At 43.6% G+C, this 22,424-nt stretch overlaps 1 protein-coding gene across 2 annotated transcripts in view; it reads right to left on the reverse strand.

The window, feature by feature from the left end:
* KNTC1 (kinetochore associated 1) overlaps window positions 1-22,424 on the reverse strand; it is a 221,818-nt gene that overhangs the window by 85,154 nt on the left and 114,240 nt on the right. For both annotated transcript variants that reach the window (XM_073676226.1, XM_073676227.1), the window contains exons 37-47: window positions 22,090-22,234; window positions 21,886-21,942; window positions 20,758-20,921; window positions 20,416-20,520; window positions 19,170-19,298; window positions 18,964-19,080; window positions 17,982-18,091; window positions 17,691-17,895; window positions 9,028-9,117; window positions 5,957-6,128; window positions 5,803-5,861 (exon numbers count right to left, since the gene is read on the reverse strand). In XM_073676226.1, the coding sequence (XP_073532327.1) occupies window positions 5,803-5,861; window positions 5,957-6,128; window positions 9,028-9,117; window positions 17,691-17,895; window positions 17,982-18,091; window positions 18,964-19,080; window positions 19,170-19,298; window positions 20,416-20,520; window positions 20,758-20,921; window positions 21,886-21,942; window positions 22,090-22,234 (1,353 nt within the window). The remainder of the gene's footprint in view (window positions 1-5,802; window positions 5,862-5,956; window positions 6,129-9,027; window positions 9,118-17,690; window positions 17,896-17,981; window positions 18,092-18,963; window positions 19,081-19,169; window positions 19,299-20,415; window positions 20,521-20,757; window positions 20,922-21,885; window positions 21,943-22,089; window positions 22,235-22,424) is intronic.

Here is a 22,424-nt window from a genome sequence, read left to right on the forward strand (position 1 = left end):
TGCTAGGAAACCACTGCTAAGGACAAGCAACAAGAAGAATAGACTTACTTGGGCTAAAGAACACAAGGAATGGACATTAGACCAGTGGAAATCTGTGCTTTGGTCTGATGAGTCCAAATTTGAGATCTTTAGTTCCAACCACCATGTCTTTGTGCGACGCAGAAAAGGTGAACGGATGGACTCTACATGCCTGGTTCCCACCGTGAAGCATGGAGGAGGAGGTGTGATGGTGTGGGGGTGCTTTGCTGGTGACACTGTTGGGGATTTATTCAAAATTGAAGGCATACTGAACCAGCATGGCTACCACAGCATCTTGCAGCGGCATGCTATTCCATCCGGTTTGCGTTTACTTGGACCATCATTTATTTTTCAACAGGACAATGACCCCAAACACACCTCCAGGCTGTGTAAGGGCTATTTGACCAAGAAGGAGAGTGATGGGGTGCTACGCCAGATGACCTGGCCTCCACAGTCACCCGACCTGAACCCAATCAAGATGGTTTGGGGTGAGCTGGACTGCAGAGTGAAGGCAAAAGGGCCAACAAGTGCTAAGCATCTCTGGGAACTCCTTCAAAATTGTTGGAAGATTATTTCCGGTGACTACCTCTTGAAGCTCATCAAGAGAATAGCAAGAGTGTGCAAAGCAGTCATCAAAGCAAAAGATGGCTACTTTGAAGAACCTAGAATATAAGACATATTTTCAGTTGTTTCACACTTTTTTGTTAAGTATATAATTCCACATGTGTTAATTCATAGTTTTGATGCCTTCAGTGTGAATGTACAATTTTCATAGTCATGAAAATACAGAAAAATCTTTAAATGAGGTGTGTCCAAACTTTTGGTCTGTACTGTATGTATACACACACACACATATATATGCTGTATTAGATCGACTCATTTGGTTGCACATAGAGGTAGACACAGGAACACTGTTTCTTTAAATCTTCTGGATTTATGAAGAGCACTGCATAAACCACAACAGTTAGCTAAAACAAACACGGCTTTCCAGTCCTAACAGGAAAAACAAAACATAACGTATGGCACAGCCCTTGTTGCTACGGGTAACCGCCCGCTTCAGGGACAAACAACCCAAGATTTAGCTTTCCTTCACATGACAAAACAGCTCCAGAGCTTGTGCCTCCAGACCCACCCCACACCAAATGCTCTAAAAGGCTGGGAATTTATCCTCTGAAATCCTTCCTCTCTACAGATGTTTAATCACCCTAGCACTAAACATGGCTGATTAACCTCTTATCACTTTGTGTGCTGGAACCTTTTTATGTATGTTTATATTACTGGAACTAACAGTCTCAGTGTTGCATATCTCCCCTCCAGTACTCAGCCAGTGACTTTGTCACAATACACACACAAACTAAAAATACTGATTTACAAAAATGTATTTGTTTTTTGCTTTGCCATATTCTGAGAGACACATCTTTCTTATTTTTCTGCTGATAAGCCCCTACACAGCTCTGTTTAACATTGGATGAGACAAAGTTTTTATTGGTACCATTTTGGACTACATAATATTTTTTTTTAATAGCTTTTTTTTTTTCTCTCAATTTTGGATAGCAAAATTTTTACACCATTCACCATGCAGTAAAAGTGATAAGAAAATTGCTATTTTGGGGTCAATATGATCACAGTGATACAAAATTTATATAGCTTTTCTTATGTTTTGCTACTTTTATGCACTAAAAACTATTTTTTACAAACAAATAGTTTTTGCGTCACCATATTCTGAGAGAGGTAACTTTAAAGAGTTTTCGGCCCCCCTGCACTTCTCCCACGCTGCTGAGGCAAAGCTGCCTCTGCTAGCAGCCTGGGAGAGTGCCGAGTTATTAAAGAGGACCTGTCACCAGGTAAAAAGTGCCCAGTTTTTGCTCTTATTGCAGGACTCTCACGCCGAGCATGGGGCAGGCTGTGGGGCTCCATGCTCCATGTTCAGCGTGAGAGCCCCGTAGCCTGCCCCATGCTCAGCGTGAGAGCCCCGTAGCCTGCCCCATACTCAGCGTGAGAGCCCCGTAGCCTGCCCCATGCTCAGTGTGAGAGCCCCGTAGCCTGCCCCATGCTCAGCGTGAGAGCCCCGTAGCCTGCCCCATGATCAGCGTGAGAGCCCCGTAGCCTGCCCCATGCTCAGCGTGAGAGCCCCGCAGCCTGCCCCATGCTCAGCGTGAGAGCCCCGCAGCCTGCCCCATGCTCAGCGTGAGAGCCCCGCAGCCTGCCCCATGCTCAGCGTGAGAGCCCCGCAGCCTGCCCCATGCTCAGCGTGAGAGCCCCGCAGCCTGCCCCATTGCTCAGCGTGAGAGCCCCGCAGCCTGCCCCATGCTCAGCGTGAGAGCCCCGCAGCCGGCCCCATGCTCAGCGTGAGAGCCCCGCAGCCGGCCCCATGCTCAGCGTGAGAGCCCCGCAGCCGGCCCCATGCTCAGCGTGAGAGCCCCGCAGCCTGCCCCATGCTCAGCGTGAGAGCCCCGCAGCCTGCCCCATGCTCAGCGTGAGAGCCCCGCAGCCTGCCCCATGCTCAGTGTGAGCGCCCCGCAGCCTGCCCCATGCTCAGCGTGAGAGCCCCGCAGCCTGCCCCATGCTCAGCGCGAGAGCCCCGCAGCCTGCCCCATGCTCAGCGCGAGAGCCCCGCAGCCTACCCCATGCTCAGCGTGAGAGCCCCGTAGCCTGTCCCATGCTCAGCGTGAGAGCCCCGTAGCCTGCCCCATGCTCAGCATGAGAGCCCCGTAGCCTGCCCCATGCTCAGCATGAGAGCCCCGTAGCCTGAACCCATGCACAGCATGAGAGCCCCATTAGCCTGCCCCATGCACAGCTAGAGAGCCCCATTAGCCTGCCCCATGCACAGCTAGAGAGCCCCATTAGCCTGCCCCATGCACAGCTAGAGAGCCCATTTAGCCTGCCCCCCAGAGAGCCCCATTAGCCTGCCCCATGCACAGCTAGAGAGCCCCATTAGCCTGCCCCCCAGAGAGCCCAATTAGCCTCTCCCATGCACAGCCAGAGAGCCCCATTAGCCTCCCCCATGCACAGCCAGAGAGCCCCATTAGCCTGCCCCATGCACAGCCAGAGAGCCCATTAGCCTGCCCGATGCACAGCTAGAGAGCCCCATTAGCCTGCCCCCCCAGAGAGCCCCATTAGCCTGCCCCATGAACAGCTAGAGAGCCCCATTAGCCTGCCCCCCAGAGAGCCCAATTAGCCTCTCCCATGCACAGCCAGAGAGCCCCATTAGCCTCCCCCATGCACAGCCAGAGAGCCCCATTAGCCTGCCCCATGCACAGCCAGAGAGCCCATTAGCCTGCCCGATGCATAGCCAGAGAGTCCCATAGCCTGCCCTATGCACAGCCAGAGAGCCCATTAGCCTGAACCCATGCACAGCTAGAGAGCCCCATTAGCCTGCCCCCCAGAGAGCCCCATTAGCCTGCCCCAAGCACAGCTAGAGAGCCCCATTAGCCTGCCCCCCAGAGAGCCCCATTAGCCTCCCCCATGCACAGCCAGAGAGCCCCATTAGCCTGCCCCATGCACAGCCAGAGAGCCCATTAGCCTGCCCCATGCACAGCCAGAGAGTCCCATAGCCTGCCCTATGCACAGCCAGAGAGCCCATTAGCCTGAACCCATGCACAGCTAGAGAGCCCCATTAGCCTGCCCTATGCACAGCTAGAGAGCCCCATTAGCCTGCCCCCCAGAGAGCCCCATTAGCCTCTCCCATGCACAGCCAGAGAGTCCCATTAGCCTCCCCCATGCACAGCCAGAGAGCCCCATTAGCCTCCCCCATGCACAGCCAGAGAGCCCCATTAGCCTGCCCCATGCACAGCAAGAGAGCCCCATTAGCCTGCCCCATGCACAGCCAGAGAGCCCCATTAGCCTGAACCCATGCACAGCCAGAGAGCCCATTAGCCTGAACCCATGCACAGCATGAGAGCCCCATTAGCCTGCCCCATGCACAGCTAGAGAGCCCCATTAGCCTGCCCCCCAGAGAGCCCAATTAGCCTCTCCCATGCACAGCCAGAGAGCCCCATTAGCCTCCCCCATGCACAGCCAGAGAGCCCCATTAGCCTGCCCCATGCACAGCCAGAGAGCCCATTAGCCTGCCCGATGCACAGCCAGAGAGTCCCATAGCCTGCCCTATGCACAGCCAGAGAGCCCATTAGCCTGAACCCATGCACAGCTAGAGAGCCCCAATAGCCTGCCCCCCAGAGAGCCCCATTAGCCTGCCCTAAGCACAGCTAGAGAGCCCCATTAGCCTGCACCCCAGAGAGCCCCATTAGCCTCCCCCATGCACAGCCAGAGAGCCCCATTAGCCTGCCCCATGCACAGCCAGAGAGCCCATTAGCCTGCCCCATGCACAGCCAGAGAGTCCCATAGCCTGCCCTATGCACAGCCAGAGAGCCCATTAGCCTGAACCCATGCACAGTTAGAGAGCCCCATTAGCCTGCCCTATGCACAGCTAGAGAGCCCCATTAGCCTGCCCCCCAGAGAGCCCCATTAGCCTCTCCCATGCACAGTCAGAGAGTCCCATTAGCCTCCCCCATGCACAGCCAGAGAGCCCCATTAGCCTCCCCCATGCACAGCCAGAGAGCCCCATTAGCCTGCCCCATGCACAGCGAGAGAGCCCCATTAGCCTGCCCCATGCACAGCCAGAGAGCCCATTAGCCTGAACCCATGCACAGCCAGAGAGCCCATTAGCCTGAACCCATGCACAGCATGAGAGCCCCATTAGCCTGCCCCATGCACAGCTAGAGAGCCCCATTAGCCTCCCCCATGCACAGCCAGAGAGCCCCATTAGCCTGCCCCATGAACAGCCAGAGAGCCCATTAGCCTGAACCCATGCACAGCATGAGAGCCCCATTAGCCTGCCCCATGCACAGCTAGAGAGCCCCATTAGCATCCCCCATGCACAGCCAGAGAGCCCCATTAGCCTGCCCCATGAACAGCCAGAGAGCCCATTAGCCTGCCCTATGCACAGTCAGAGAGCCCCACACTCACCTCGCCTCCCCCGGGCCGGCACTCTGCCTCTGCTGATGTCTGCAGTGCGCTGACGCGATGAAGCGATGTCATCGCGTCAGCTGCTTCACATGCTGATTGGTGGAGGAAGTCTCAGGCCCCTCCTCCACCAATGCAGTGAGCGCGGATGGAGAGTTAGGAGACAGCAGATGGCCAGCAAGTGGGAGGCAGGGGAGGGTGTGGTGCGGCCCGTGGGACACTGTTTTCCAGCCCCACAGCTGTCTTGGTCCAAGGGCCGGACTCGAACAGCGGGCCTTACTTTGCCCAGGTCTGGTCTATACCAAGAAGGCATGGCTCTCAGGGTAATAATGCAGAGTAGCTTATAGCCACACCCTTAAAGATTGCTGTGAGCCACGCCCCCTTTAAAAAGATCATAAAAATTATCAATAAACAAATAAAGGCTCATATCTTTGGAACTGTATAGTGAATTTAAAATAATAATAATAATAATAATAATAACAAAAAAGTGAATACTTTGGGAAGCAGCAGTATCATAACAGCAAAAGCTAGCCCTTTTGATTTGGTTAGAGGTTCTCTTTATGTGATCCCATTTCCATACTCTGCTATCTTTGGCAGTCCCATAAAAATACATGTATGGAGAGGCATATGTTCGACCTCTGCTATATTCAGATGCGACTATACAGTGCCCTATTCTAAGGGTCTATCAGCAGACTAGCGGTCAGACACCCAGTGGTCAGGAAGTTATCCTTATCCTATGGAATTAGATTGCCACAAACCCTTTAAAACATCATAATGCAAAAAAAAACATAACAGGCACTGGTAAAACTACAACAACCTCACCTTCATAAGTTTGGAAATTAGCAACAGTGTTGGAAATGACTCCTCACTTAGCTCAGAAGCTGGAAAAAGGAATACAAGAAATATCAATGAGGAGTTATATTATAGAAAATTAAAGCCAATGAAGTGAATGTTAGAAAGAAAATGCAGCACTTACATATGATGCCCCAGAAACTTGTCGATGTTGTAAAGAAAAGTAAATGAAAAGGCAGTCTTGTGTGTGCAGCGCTGGACATTGCAATACCGTGGGCCAAAATATACTGATGTTCTAAATCAGCTGGAGATGCAATTCTCTTGTATGATTTAAGAAGATTAACCAAACTTAAAGCCTGCAAGCATAGGAAGAAAACAAAAATGTACATTACAAGGAGTAAAAATACACAAATCAAAAAAGTTCAGATGCACGAATGTTAGGATGCGACCCTGCACTGAGAATTCAATCTATTTTGGTTTTTTATAGTCCCATTATGTAGATCACAGAGGAGGGGGAGGAGGGGTATGCAGCTTCTCACTGAGTGTTTTAGTCAAAGGCACAGGAAAGTCTACAGGGTCTTGCTCAGACTAGTCAGATATTGTTGAACACAAATCACCATCCCCAAATATGTTCGTGTTCTAATAAAATAAAAAAAAATATGGTGCACAATATGTGCAATAAATGAACCATTTTCTACTGCTTTAATAATAATTTTGCACCTACTTTAACATTTACTAAAATTGTAGATAGAAAGAGGAAAAAAGATCACTATATGTAATAAGCCATTTTGATCAAGTTGATACAAATACTAAAACCTACAGTTGCCCATAATTACATTTTTAATAAATTGAACCAATGTATCTACAATGAGGCAGAAAAATGCACAGGCAAGAGTCATTATGAAAGCTGTAGTGGACCTTTGTATCTCCCTTAAAGGGAACCTGTCACCATGAGAGTGCAGTCAGGTCTGCATACATCATGTTATATTGCAGGAGGAGCGGAGTAGATTGATCTTTGGTTTTGTGAGAATAGATTTAGTATACCCCGTGTTTTCATTGTTTAAACCTCTGCTCTTTCAGGGATTTTCGGTCCAGTGGGCGATCCCTGCGGCCAATCATCGCTGGCTTCACTCTCCTCCTACGGATGTAATTGATATCTGGAGAAAGCAAAAGAACAGCAGTAGCTGTCACTTCCTTCGGATGTTTGATTTCTTCGAAGGAGGGGAGAGTAAAACCAGCGCTGATTGGCTGCAGGGATCGCATGACAATGTCACGCGAGCCCCAGGAGAGTCAGTGCCAACAGAACTTAAATGTTGTCGGGACACTGGAGTTGAGCATAAGTGTTATTATTTTACTGGAGGGAAACATAGGGATTCAGAAGGTGTTGTCCAAGTAGTGGAAAACCCCTTTGACAGGAAGACTATATACCATATTTTTCGGACTATAAGCCGCACCCCAAATTTTGGTGTGGAAAATAGGAAAAAAAGATTTTTATAAGATGGGGGTCCGTCTTATAGTCCGAATTTAGGGTATCTTACCTGGGGGGGCGGCGGCAGAGCAGGGTCACAGGAAGCATGGTCCCTTCCTCAAGAAGCCGGCGGTGACAGAAGTGGGGCAATGCTGCAGGCCCTGGGTGGGAGGAGGGAGTGTCGGCAGTGAGGCAGAGCAGAGCACATTGCTTTCCCGGTGGTGGGCTTCTGGAAGATGGCCGCCTCCAGCGGTGCATCCGCAGATTGAGATCTCGGTTCAGCCAAGATCTCAATCTGTACATGCGCTGTAGCCATGGGCTTAAGGGAAATGGCTGCCTCCGGCGGCACATGCGCAGATTGAGATCTCAGCTAGGCTCACGACTTCAGGAAAATGACAGCTGGGAAAGCAATGCAATGAATGCACTCCGCTCTGCTCACCACCAGCACCGGGCCCACAGCATCGTCAACCATTTTGCCGCTGCTGGCTTCCTGAGGAGGGGACCCTGCCTCCAGTCATCCCACTCCACCACTGCCGCAACCCCCCCGGTAAGACTGCATTTGGATAAGACACCCCCCCCCCCCCATTTTTCTCCCAAATTTGGGGGGAGAAAATGTGCTTCTTATAGTCCAAAAAATACGTTAATTTAAACTATCACTTTTATATTTTTTCCCTTAATTAATCCTGACTAAAGTCTTTATGGGAATCTCTTCCAAATGCAACAGCAGCCTCTGGTGTTGCACTAGATATTAGTAGCTTGTCAGTTTATGGCCATTAGCTTTGCTGCCATATACTGACATAAATAAAAAGCTACTACTTCATCATGAAAAAAGATTTCTGGATCTCAGGATTCAGTACTGTACTTTGGAAAATGATGACTGTGACACCAAGCTGTCATAATAATGTCTAGACTATTCTAAACTATTGACAGTAACAAAGATCTTAAAGAGGTGTCCACTACTTTTACACTGATGGCCTATCCTTAGGATAGGACATCAATGTCTGATCAGCTGGGTTCCGACCCCTGGCACCCCCGCCGATCAGCTGTTATTGGTGGCGGCAGACGCAAGTATTTACTACGTACGGAGCTGGCAGTCTACTTGTAGTGGCCGGGGCTTGGTACTGCACATCAGCCTCCTTTTCAAATCAATAAGAGGCGGATATGCTATTAAGTGATGAGCGAATGTGCTTGTATAAGGGGTTAACCAAGAACGCTCGAGTCCTAACCGAGTATCTTCGGCGTGCTCGTATATTATGTTTGAGTCCCTGCATCGGCATGATTTGTGGCGGTTAGACAGCCAACACATGCAGGGATTGCCTATTTGTCAGGGAATCCTCACATGTGTTGAGGCTGTCTAACAGACGCAAATCATGCAGTCGCAGGGACTCTGACATAATATACGAGCACACCGAAGATACTCGATTAGGACTCGAGTGTGCTCAGTTAACCCCTTATCCGAGCACGTTCGCTCATCACTAGTGCTATTCATTAATATAAAATGCAGATATTTGATATTCACAAAAACATATTGTAGCATATCATACCATTTCACAGTATAAGGAAACCTGTATAAGTTAAACACTTAGGCCACGACCCCACTATCAGTATTCAGTCAGTATTTTTTCTCAGGAGTGGGAGCCAAAACCAGGTGAGGAACAATCATAGAAAAGGTATAATAGAAACAGGTCACCAATTCTGCATTTATTAACTGCTCCTGGTTTTGGCTCCCACTCCTGAGAAAAAATACTGACCAAATACTGATAGTGTGGCCGTTGCCTTATAATTACCTGGGTCAGTTGGATATTGGTGTTTTTCTCATCCGCAGCAAGTATCAGTTGCAAAGTTCCTTCAATAGTCTCAAAGTCATAAGGATCCAGCTAAAACAAACATAAGGTTTTTTTTTTAAACAAATATGAAAAAGGATAAACAAATAATTTCTGCCCCCGATTACAATACTATTTGTAGTGAGAGCAGTCATTAACATATTAGTTTCTGAATTTTAAAATGTATAAATCAAGTTCTATCAGTCTTAAAAGTGGTTGTCCCATAATTAAAACTGGATTTTTGTTACTAAACGTAAAATCATCACCTTTGTTAGGATTGTGGGGGCACCACAGATCCCACTGATGAAAGTAATGCCATATATTAGTAATATCGCAGTACTTTACATGGTGTAAATGCAGAATTAGGCAATTTGTACTTTTGATGATTCATTTTATTATTGAACATCTACAGTGCTGTCGGTCAGTCCAAAAGTTAATAAACCTGAATATTTAAGAAGGTAAAAGTGAAGTTGTGTGTTTCTTTACAGAATATCCATATGTGCAGAATTACTGGGCATCTAATAGTGAGCAGAATTATTATGCAACTAAATAAAAAATGTAAACTTTCCCCATCTAAATTGTTTTTTTTTTATTTATTAAAATGAGAACAATAACCAAACAACTCAAAATGTGCAAAATACATTTCTGACATTTTAAAAAATATACCAGTGACCAATATAGCCGCCCTTCTTTTCGGTGACAGTCATAAGCCTTCCAGACATGGAGTCTGACAGTTTCTTACTCTGTCGACGATTAACTTTTTGGCCAGAACCAACCACAGCCTCCCATACACTTATCAGAGAGGTGACTGTTTTCCATTTAACAAGGGCCCACAAGTTCTCAATAGGTTTTAGGTCAGGTGAGGAAAGGAGCCATTTGATTATTATTTTTTAAATCACATTTTTTTTATTGTTAAAACTTTTTTTGTAACAACAGCGAAACAAATAAAACAACCCAACCAAAGAAGGGACCCAGTCCCTATTCTGTCCCACTCCCCACAACACATTGCCCTTTCAAACAAAACATTTTGAGTTAAATGTTCCACAGTTCTGTCCACAGCAAATTAACAATCTTACAGTATGAATAGTCACAATTGTATTAAGGGGTATCTAACTCTTGCTTTGGAGCAGTTGTATACGTGCCTAAAAGCAGTCCAATGTAGGATTTTGCACCTGTCAAGTAATCTATACATCAATCATAGCAGACCAAGTCGAAATCTATGCAGTTCTCTGGATGCTAGGCCGGAGCCGTAAATCCATGGAGCCCATATTTTTTCAAATTTGGAGATGGCCTTCCTTTTCAGATATATACTTTTTCCCAGATTTAATAACCAATTAATCTTATTTATAAATTCCGTCACCGTGGGCGCCTGCTCTGATAACCAATGTTGGACTATTAGTTTCCTAGCCATGTATAACATGCGTGCCACCGCTATTTTGCTATGTTCGTCAGTGCTCAGATCTTCTATATATCCCAGTATACATACTAATGGTGAGGGATCTGAATCGACTGAGTATGTTCTATCAATGCTCGCTATTACATCCCTCCAGAAGTTTTCCAGAGCAGGGCAGGTCCACATCATATGAAGCATGTTAGCCGGGAATGTTTTACATCTAGCACATAGGGAGTCTGCTCGAAGCCCTATATCGTGGAGAAATTGGGGTGTTCTATATGACTGGTGCAGCACCTGTAAGTGGGAGAATCTATGGGACTCACTCAGAGATAAACTGGGGAATTCTTTCCAGTATTTCAGACCACAGCCCCTCTTCAATAGGGCCTATCATGCCTTCCCATTTTTCTTTTGATCTTATGGGGTGTTTTGCTAATACTAGGTCTAGAAGACCCCTATAAAGCAATGAGATTAGCCCCCCAGAATTATGTGAGCTAGCCATTCTCTGTATTATAGTATTTTGAGGAATTCCGTTACTTAGGACAAGACTCTCTGCCTGATATGCATGTCGTAACTGAAGGTACTTATAAAATTCAGTGTTGGGCAGTACATATTCATTTTGTATCTGTGAAAACTCCTTGAGTGACTCTCTTGCTAAAACATGAGTGAATCTTTCTAGTCCTTTTAGACTCCAATTTTTAAACCCTTCCAATTTATATAGGTTAGGGAGCCATGGCGTTTCCCACAGTGATGTAAATTGTGAGATCCCTTATATCCCCTGTAATTACCTCACTGCCCACCAAAGATTGTGTATTAATAGAGTAGTTGGGGTTCTATAAGAGGGTGTCTTAAATTTGTGAGCCTCCAATGCTTCATAGAGTCTGAGTGATTTAAAATGTGATTGGAGTAGAAGACGTTGAGCCCCCCCCTCCCCCTCCAGGGTCGTCCCACCCACGAATATGCTGGAGCTGAGCTGCCATATAATAAACCCACGGATTTGGGACAGCAAGGCCACCCATTGTTTTATCTCTTTGCAAAGTTTCCAGTTTAATTCTTGGAGCTTGTTTTCCCCAGATTAAGTCCCTGAACATGCTGTTTACTTTAAGGAAATATCTCTGGGGAATCCATATTGGAGAATTATGCAATACATAAAGCAATTGTGGCATCCAGATCATCTTGACCAAGTTAGTGCGGCCCACCACTGACCGTGGCAATTTAGACCACGTGTCCAGTTTACACTTGAATCTGGCCAGTATTGGGTTGAGGTTTAGTTTCTCATAGTCAGTTACTTTAGATGTTACATTAATACCCAAATATTTAAATTCATTGACCACTTGTAAGCCCGAGTCAGTATAGTGAGGTGCATTAATGTTCCCATTATCTATTGGAAGCAGTACCGGCTTAGTCCAATTAATCACCAAACCCGAAAATTTCCCAAACTTCTCAACTGTCTCCATAGCTACAGATAATGTTTTGGAGGCTTCCGCTAAAAATAGTAGTGCATCGTCAGCATAAAGCGCAATTTTCTCCTCTATATTCCCTCTGCGAAATCCCATTATGCCAGGGTGCATCCTGATAGCCGCAGCTAGTGGATCAATGGCCAGTGCGAACAGTAAAGGGGACAATGGCAGCCCTGCCGGGTGCCCCTCCCCAGTTCAAAGGCTGAAGTAAGACGCCCATTTACCCTTAATCGTGCCAATGGCCTCTCATATAGTAGCTTGATCCATGAAATAAATCCAGCGCCCGTACCAAATTTCTCCAAAACTACCCATAGATATTCCCATTCAACAGAGTCAAATGCTTTAGCAGCGTCTAGCGAGAAAATAACCCTGTCTCCTGCATTGTCCGCTGGCAACTGAAGATTAAGAAATAGTCTACGGATATTAACGGCTGTAGACCTAGCTGGCATAAAGCCCGATTGATCACTATGCATAACATTAGATATTATGTTATTTAACCTGGAGGCCAGAACTTTTGCTATAATTTTAATGTCCATAGGTAGCAGGGATATAGGCCTATAGGATTCGGGAAGCAATGGATCCTTACCCGGTTTTGGTATCACTACGATAACTGCTTCTCTCATTGAGAGGGGCAGAATGCCTTCCCTGGCTGCCTCCTGGAAGGTGCACAGCAACTGAGGTAGTAATATATCCCCAAATTTCTTGTATATTTCCATAGGGAACCCGTCCAACCCTGGTGATTTATTATTGGCCATTGAAGTTGTGGCTATTTGTAACTCCTCTAATTGCAGGGGACTATTTAAGTATTTTTTATCTGCTTCAGAGATAGCTGGAAGATCAATCCCCTCCAAATAAGTCAGAATTTGTTCTCTGCTAAACCATGTTTTGGTTCTGTATAAGTCCTGATAAAATTCTCTGAAAGTATTTGATATTTGATCTGGCTGATTAACCATTGCACCTTCCTTATTTTTTAAAGCGCCTATAAAGGATGTCCCTATTTGAGCCCTTGCAATCATAGCCAGTAAATGCCCTGCCTTTTCCCCTTCTTCATAAAAATGTGTTTGGGAGAATAGTCGCTTATTCTTGGCCTTCTCCCTAATGTGTGTGGAGTATGCCTCCTGCGCCTCTTTCCAGGTCATTAGGTCCTCCTCTGTACCTGATAGGACAAATTTATTTTCCGTGAGTCTAACCCTGTCTTGCAAGAATTCCCCAAATTGTTTAGTTTTAGTCTTGGATCTATTTCTAGCTTGTATCAGGACTCCCCTCAGACAGGCCTTCATAGCGTCCCATAGTGAGTTCTGCATCACAGAGCCGTTATTTTCTATAAAATAGTTTTGAAGAGCTGATGTAATCAAATTTATGTCTATGATTTGCAACCAAAAGTGATTCATGGACCATCTAGTAAGGGTAGCTTCCAATCTGGGCAAAAGACATAGGCTCATCATCAGGGGTGAGTGGTCCGACAGTACTCTAGGTAAATATTCCACCCTTTCCACTAAAGGGAGAATGTGTTCTGTTCCCAGTACTAAATCTATGCGGGAGAGGGTGTTATGTGATTTAGAGTAGCAGGAGAATTGTTGTGTTTTGGGATATTTAAGACGCCATATATCAGTCAAGGATAACTCTGACAGGAGCTCACCAAACTTAGTTATGGGGGTAGCCTCTGTAGCTGTGTCTGATCTGAATCTATCCCAGTATGGGTGTATAATATTGTTAAAATCTCCCATGCATAGCACAGGGACCCCCGGTACTTGGTCTATGAGTAACGCAATTTCCTTCATAATGATATTATTATAGGGAGGGGGAATGTAGACTGCCACTAGTAGTAATTCTTTGGTGAATATTCTACAATGAATCCCAATGAATCTGCCCTCCTCATCCACCTTAGCGGATATCAATTCAAAAGGGATAGATCTATGTACTAAAATACTGACGCCCCTCGAGTAACTTGAAAAAGTAGAATGAAAACTATGGCTGATCCATGAACGCTTCAGGGCCGCTATATTACTTTTTTCTAGATGCGTTTCCTGCAGACATACCACTGCTGGTGAATTTCCCCGTATATATTCCATGACAGCCGTCCTTTTTAAGGGGTCTCCCAACCCTCTCACGTTCCAAGAAAGGAATTTTACTTGGTTAGCCATTAGGATATAACGCATAGGGGATGGACAGGATACGTATGATAAGCGTTAACACAACTCCGGTTCCCAAATACAAGGCTAAGATAATACCCCCTTTTCCATACAAGATCACTGTAATCCATACAGGTGGCAGAACTTACAAAAACATACAAACAGAAAAATACCGATCCATCCAGAAAAACCAGATGGATGGGGGTACCAGTCCAACTCGCATCCGCACATGAAGAAAGCAAGCAACCTACTAAAAGAGAAAAATAAACGTTTCTTGGGAGCCTGCCATTTTAGGATAATAGACAAAATATCCATTTTCCACTGGGCCGTGGGTTACTTGGTAAGAATTATATTCAAACAGTCAATCAGATATCTTCTGATGGCACATGACTTAAGTTATACGTACTAAATACCGCACTTGAGAAAGCACAAAAATTCACACGATATAGTCTTTTATTAAAACGCTATAAGTCACCCTACCATCATGCACAAACGGCTACTAAAAGGTTTGTTTTTCATTTCAAACATAGTCCCATTAATGACACGATTAAAAAAGCCATTTTGAACAATTGACATCTTTTGGAGTCTGATCCAGATTTACTATCAGTGGCCAAAAACAAACCTATAGTATCCTACATGCGTAGTCAGAATATAGGAGACTTAATCAGTAAACACAGACTTCCAGTGGAATCCAAAAATTGGTTGCAGAAAAACATTCCCTCTGGGAATTTCAGATGCGGTTCTTGTTCTTTTTGTAATCTGCACCTCACGACTAATCCCTTGCGTATTGGCCCGATTACACATTTTGTTAAGGATTTCATTACCTGTAGGTCCAAGAATATTGTTTATGCAATTTTTTGTCCTTGTAATTTTTTTTACATAGGGAAGACTATACGTTCTTTATTTATTAGGATCAGGGAGCATTTACATTCCCTAGAAACCAAAAAGGGCTCTAAAAGATTTATTAAGCATGTTACTGAATTTCATAATGCTAACCCTAAATCATTGAGATTTGCTGGCTTAGTGCAGCTTCATTTTCCCAGTAGAGGCGGCAATCTGAATAAGCTGCTGCTTCAAATCGAAACTAAATGGATCATTCGCATGAATGCTAATGGTCCATTGGGCTTAAATGATCGTCTGGATTTTTCTATGTTTTTATGATTCTGTTCTGATTTGTGTTTTTTTATTTTTCTGATCATGTGTTCTTGCTTAATTTGCATATAAAGGATGTGATGTCATGTTTTGTGTGTAACACAGACCTGTAGAAGCGTCTTCACGCGAAACAGCTGTTGTCTGCTTTTTTCTTCCCCGCTCTCCCTGCTTGCCGGACTTTTTATTCTCATGGAATAAAGATACTGCTTTTAAGGACTGGTGAGTGCAGCTCATTTCTCTTTCTTATGGTTATTTTGGACTTAGGTTATACGTCTTCATTCAGCGTTGTGGGTTCTGACGAAGTTGCTGTTCATTTAGATCAAGCCAGCGGAGTGCTTCCTTAGGATTTTCAAAAAAGGAGGTCGCTCCCAGGGCGGCCACTCTGAGTTTCGCTGGATAAAGCATGGAATATGGTATTTGTAGCTGGCGTAGCCGGCGTTTCACATCCACAAATTGTGCCCTGCGTTTTGACACTTCAATGGAGTAGTCAGGGAAAAAGGACACCTTTTGGCCGTTGACGGAGACGTCCCCTTTATCACGAGCTGCCTTAAGGATGTTGTCACGGTCCTTAGAGTGGAGCAGCTTCATTAGGACTGGCCGTGGCAGGGCTCCGAGTAACAGCCAAGTAGGAACTCTGTGCGCCCTTTCCACAGCAAATAGAGGGGTCAGGTGTTCTGCCCCAAACAGGGAGAGCAGCCAATTCTCAAAATACTCAGTAGGGTTTTTGCTCTAGGTTTTTTCAGGGATGCCAATCACCCTTATATTATTCCGCCTGAGTCTGTTCTCCAGATCGTCAGTTTTAGCTAACAATGCCAGGATCTGTTGGTCATGTCTGCGATAGTCACTGATAATTTGGGGCTGTTTATCCTCCAAATCACTAATTCTCCCTTCAGCTGCTGTGGTGCGATCTGTCACTTTCTGCAGCCCCTGTCTCATATAGGAAAGTTCTTCCTTAATCTCACGCATTTGATTACTAAGTGAGGACAGGACAGATCCATACTGTGTAACCACCATGAAAACATCCTTAATTGTAGGGTCTTCTGTCTGCTGGGTTGAGAGTGCTGAAGGGGTTAACCTCTGGCCGAAGCTGCAGGCTATCTGAGGTTTCAGTATTATCTGCATTGTCACATTCTCCTGAAAGAGCAGAGAAGTGATAAGCCATCTCCCTCATCTGTGTCTGCATTGTATTACTCAAGGGGGCTGCTCTGTTTGTCCTAGCATAACTTGCTAGCTTAACTGCAGCATTCATGGAAGTAGACTTGCCTGGTGCATCTAGAGATGTGGAAAGCTTTGGCTTCTCTGCGCCATCTTGAGATTGTCTGTCTGCTCCTGGGGTCACCTCACGGTGCCTTCTGCCTGCCTTCCCAGCCATAAAAAAACTCCTCTGTTGTGCAAAGATGGTTACAGGAACTCAGAGGGAGATGTTATCTTTGGTTTTATTACTATTTAGGGCCCAGTGGAGACTTTTACAGGCTATTGCTCCCGGAGCTTATCTGTCCTGCGACCGTCCAGCCAAGCCACGCCCTCCCATGTGATTATTCTTTAATCTTTAAATAGAACCTTTCATGTCCCAAAATGCTATTAAATTGCAAATATGGGGTTAATCTGCAGGTTAATGGCATTCTAAACCTGTGCGGCTGTATACATACACACACGGCACATGGAGAGGTAGGACATTGGCTTTAGGAACCATCCAAAATAAGGTCACCTTGTCAAAGTTGGATGGTTTTACGCATTTTAATGCAGAAATGTTAACAAAGTAGCTTCTGTTATTTACATATATAGCAATAGTGGCATTCATGTAATCATTAATCGCAGTGTGCTGGGGTGTGATGTATACAGTATGTGTGTACAGTATATATATCAAAATATAAAATGTAACTCTTTACCATGGTTCAGGACCCGTGTCAGTCGTCAACTTATTAGCCACTATAATGTTTCTCTCTAGGTATGTCATTTCATGCTTTATCACAGTGCCTAGTCATAGGCGGACATATCAATGGTGCAACCTCTGCAGTCGCACAGGGGCTTAAGAGGTAGGGGGCTCATCTGTACCTACAAAGCAGGCAAAGTTGTGCATTTTGTTGATCTATTAGACTGCAAATGGCCCATATATTATTTTTGCACAGGGGCTCCTTTCTGTGTGTGTCTGGTACTGCAATGTAGAACACGGTCACTATAGTTATTAGCACATAAGCAGTGGAGCAGTCCTACAGATGCATGCGTGGCTGGCGCGCTATTCGGATGGGGCATTTCAGGGCTCACGCTTGGGATTAATGCGGGTCCCAGCAAGTAATCACATATACTGTAGATGGGTAATAACTTGGTAAGATGGGATGCATATAACCAATTAGGTTTCGATGAAGATTAGGAGTGGCAAATGTTTTTACTATTAACATACATTTGACTCAGATCTTGTGTACCAAAAGATGTGACACTTTAATATATTAGTGTCAGCACAACATAATAGTAATGGGGGATTATTTCATTTACCTTATGTAGAATTCCGCTCAGACTAACAACAAGGTCTTGGGTGCTATTTAGCAGAGGAATGATCCGTTTTGCTTTTGCCACCATCTGAGAATGTTTATCAGCGTCCACAAGACAATCATCATGGCTATTCATCCAACTTGAGCCAGAAAGAAGTAGAGTTTCTATATAAAGCTGCAGGGCAGCATCAGAGTCCAACAGAAAGGTGCTGCCAAACATAAACCAAGAAGAAAATGTGTACTTTTTATATAAAATCTACACAGTCCATGTATAATGAGCAAGTCTGGTTCTTACCTGCAGTACTTCAAAATAAGAGCTGTATCCACACGGGAGTTTTGAACCAAGGTGGAAATAAGCTCTTTCTTCTGTCCAGAATCTTGCCTAAAAGCAGACTGGAAAGAAATCTGAAAAATAAAGATTTGCCTCATGTAAAGAAATTTGCATTTAGTCTCAGCCATTTAATTTTACATGTACCAAAATAAAAGTGTAAAGAAACATGAATAAACAATAACAAGTTTACTTAATATTAATAGGAACAGTACATGTAAGGGATTATCGAATATAGGTCGTTGTTATAGAAAATAATTAATTTCCATAAATAAAAGTCATCTGAAGGTTACTAAGCTTCAGCAATTCCTACATTTACAGTACATTAGGCTGCTATAAAGTATTTAGCTCATTATCAATATTAACCGGTTCAGGACCGCCCACTGTACATAAACGTCGGCGCTGCCTGGGCTCTGTGCAAGGGATATGTTCTCATATGCCAGTCCCACTTCCGGGACATGCAACTATCCCCCAGAACTGCTGACCCTCTCTCCTGAATGGTGCCCTGACCCCAATGACAGGACAGGGGGACGCACACTTCTTTGCATGTATTCAGAAATCTTACAGCAGTGAATGCATTGATTCGTACACGTGTGGCCATTAGTCCTGCCACTAAAGTCAGTGAACCCATGTGGGTAGGTGTTACTGGCATTTATTAGACACCTATGGATAACCAAACAATATCTGTCATGAGTCAAGTGCTTTCATCTAGTTTTCCCATGAAAAACTTCTGTTTTCTGTGGTCATGCAGTTTTTACATAGTGGCTCCAAAACAATATCAATATCCACGTAACAAAATGTATTAATTAAAAAAAAAATACTTCTCAATGGAAGTAGCCTTTATGATTTACATACAAGACTGGGAGAGCACTGACAATGCAATATATTTATTCTTAGGTTACAGAAAAACAAAGAATGTGTCACGTATGGTCCTAAAGGTTTCACTTACTCCAATATTGCTGAGCTGGATGCCCCATTCAGCATCAGTAATAAGCTCCTGAAATTTGACCCGTTCTTCATCTTCATGATACACAAGGGCAAGCTGAGCTCCGACCACAGCTACAGCCTATAAAAAGAAGATCTTCATGTTTTTACTTTTTTTTTCAAGCAAAATGTCCAACTTTCAAATGGTTCATCATGTAATTCTTAACATACCAACACCTTGCTGTAATTTTGCCATGTGTTGTTTATGACAGTCCAAAGCTTTTCGAATACTTCTTTATTGGGGAGTAGAGAGCAGTATGCCAGCGCAAGGTTACAATCAACCACTCGACAATTGAAAACCTGTCTCAATCAAATATATACATAAATATCAAGAACATATACCAAAAAGCAAACAGCCCATTAAGGCTGGCTTAACAATTTTTTTTCCTAGTACATGTCTGCCTTAGTTATAACAATCTCATGTGGCATCTGTTTCTTTATAAAAATCTGCATTGTGCTGTTCTGCTGTTATTCATACTGGAAATGTATGAGTTTAAAGGGTTCTCCCGAGAAATGTAATAAAACATATGTAAATATTAAACATTTTTCTAAATGCCTTTATATAGCAAAAAAAAAGTATGCTTTATCTAAGTGTACTCTGTCAGGATTTTAAAGATGGCAACTGCCACCTATATCATTGTGCAGCCCATCGTAGATTTCAGAAGAGACGCAGTAGGACGGGCTACGTGAAGAACGAGACACGCACTAAAACTGTCAGGCTGACTGAGATGAATTTTCATTCTCAGTCAGCTAGAGAAAGCAGTTATCTTCACCTTTAGTTCTGCTCCACTCAGTGTCCTGTCAGGTTGACTGAACAAAGGAAAGTACATTCACTAAGCCTGACCGGAAGCTGCTGTGGCGTGAGCTCTGTCTAGAGTAGTTCTTCACGCAGCCCGTCCTACTGCATGTCCTCTGAAATCTAGGACGGGTTGCACAATGATATAGACAGCAGTTACCGCCTTTAAAATCCTGACAGAGTACACCAGACAAAGAATACTTTTTTTGCTAAATAAAGGTATTTAGAAAAAGGTTTACTATTTAAATGTGTATTATTTATTTTCTTACATTTCTTTAATTGATAACTTGGTGTTGCACCTTGTTAATAGGATATGTTCATACTTAGTAATTAAGAGGACAGTGTCATCTGTAGAGACACATCTCCAAGTGGTAACATCCAGTTACCAATGTATTCTGAAATTTCTAATCACAATATAACCAAGGTAAGACCATAGTAGGAGGAAAAGATGCTCCAGAAATGTGAGATTATAAAGAATATAATTGCATGTATTTAACCGGACCGAAGAGCTGACAGGTCTTTTATAAATATATGATGCATTCACATTAATTTTTTGCATGATAGTGGGGCTAATCTGCAATTTTTAGCGCAAAGACATGTCGGCAACTTTTTTTTTCTCACCTTATGTAATAAGGCCATTGCAGTGTTTTTTATGAGTCCAACTGTGTTTTCTCCCATTATTGCTATAATTTTTTTTGTTTCTGCCATCACTTTTTCATCATGCAACTAGGCAAAAAAAAATGAATAAAAATGGTTTTATTGTAAGGATTAAATATGTAGAAATAATTGTCACAACTATATGAAAAATCTAAAAACAAAAAATATTTTTTATGTAGCTTTGGAATGGATTTGAGAAAAACTATGTTCAGATTCTTTGATTTGGAAACATTGCAGATATGAAAAAAAATTAAAAACTGGTGTATATCCATGCCTTTCATGTTTTAACGTAAAACATTACTATACCTTTGCACTCAAATTATCATCCATATTATTTGAAACACCATATTGCAGACAAGTCCCAAATGCCCGAATTATAAGTTGCAATGTAAGTTCACATTGGCTGCACTCTTGCAAATTTTCCAACAATGCAATTATAGGTGTCTTAGCTGGTAACAAGGCATTTTCACCTGTTGTATCATAAAAACAAATTGTGACAAATACTTTACAAGTGCATTTCTTCCATAAAAATAAATTGTTTGAAACATTACAAAAGTTAAAGGCTCTTTCTGGAATTTGGTCAGACTTGATGACCAGAATAAGACTTCATGCAGCGATATTTCTGTCTAAATATACAAACCCGGCAGAACGCAGTGGAGTCTGTTCTGACTTCAATTACAAGAAAGTCACGACACATGTGAACGCAGCCTAAACAACACAATATAAAGTCTTGTTCAATGTAAAGTCTAGTCCTTTTCCTCTATGAAAAGGATATTTGTATATTTAAATTCCTAGAAGAGCATTGCATGGCATAGAAATATCCTTGTGTCGACCTGGCACTCTCCACAGAGAGAAATGTTCCCCCTTAGAACCTCTGTCAGAAGTCTCTCACCTAGCCATCCTGCTTTGCACTGATGAGGGGCAAAAACCCTGAAACAAGTGTCAGCAAATAAGGTGTTTTCTTTTATTTTAATCCTAAGTCATATGGCAAGGCTCAATGAAGGGTTGATAATGACCTTTAGGAATGGTAGCCCCAATAGGAAGAACTATAGTTTAAGTCCTCTTCCGCTGAATGGGATATTTGCACAAGTCTTGTACAGACATGCCTAGTTCTAAGGTTTATTTTTTTTGTTTGGTTTAGAAATTTGTGCTGGAAGCCCACAGCTGAGTAAAGTCTTACAAAAACCTTACATACATATAGCAAAACACTTATGTGTGGCTTTTAGGGCATGCTATAGGTTTATAAATTTCTAACATTTCCTAAATGTTGCACATTTGTCACAGACTTTTCGCGGCGAATTAGACCTTTTCAAAGACGATTGAGAAGGAAACTTTAAGAGAATTTCCTTACCTTAAATCCTCATATAACCCCCACATTTCTGAACATGACATTACATCATATAATAAGTGGAAGTAAACAAAACTCACTATTACCGTTAATGTACGGACGGTTGGCCAAATTCACGCATTCCAAAGGATACAGCTTTCTACCTGCAATGCAAACATGTTAGCTTTTCTACAGGACAGTGGGGATTATTCTTAGCAAATATTCATTTGATCAAAATAGATTTTCAGATAGCTAAATTAAGAGCAGCAAAATATTGCATTATATCATCATTTAGTAACTCATTTAATTACCATCTGTACTTGGAACAAAAGCAGTAGTTAAGTCATAGGCAACAGGCAGAACAATCAGTGGATCAAGGACAATTCCATCCTCACTGAAGAAATCCTCGTAGGTCCACTCTTCATAGGGATCTCTTTCACCTCCAAAACTAGCATTCTGTACGGAAGACGCAAATTACAAATTTTTGAAATATTTACTGACTTACTTTGAAAATATATATTAACTCAAATGCAAACAAAACTGAAATTTGGGGGGGTATTTAAAATAAATAATTATTAGGGATCATATTTGGGCTCAGAATAAAGAACCTAAAAGAGTGTATTTCACCATAGATTGATTATAAGTA

The sequence above is a fragment of the Phyllobates terribilis genome, unplaced genomic scaffold, assembly GCF_046119375.1.
Source record: "Phyllobates terribilis strain yellow unplaced genomic scaffold, ASM4611937v1 Scaffold_1__5_contigs__length_1240528914, whole genome shotgun sequence".
Classification (NCBI taxonomy): Eukaryota; Metazoa; Chordata; class Amphibia; order Anura; family Dendrobatidae; genus Phyllobates; species Phyllobates terribilis.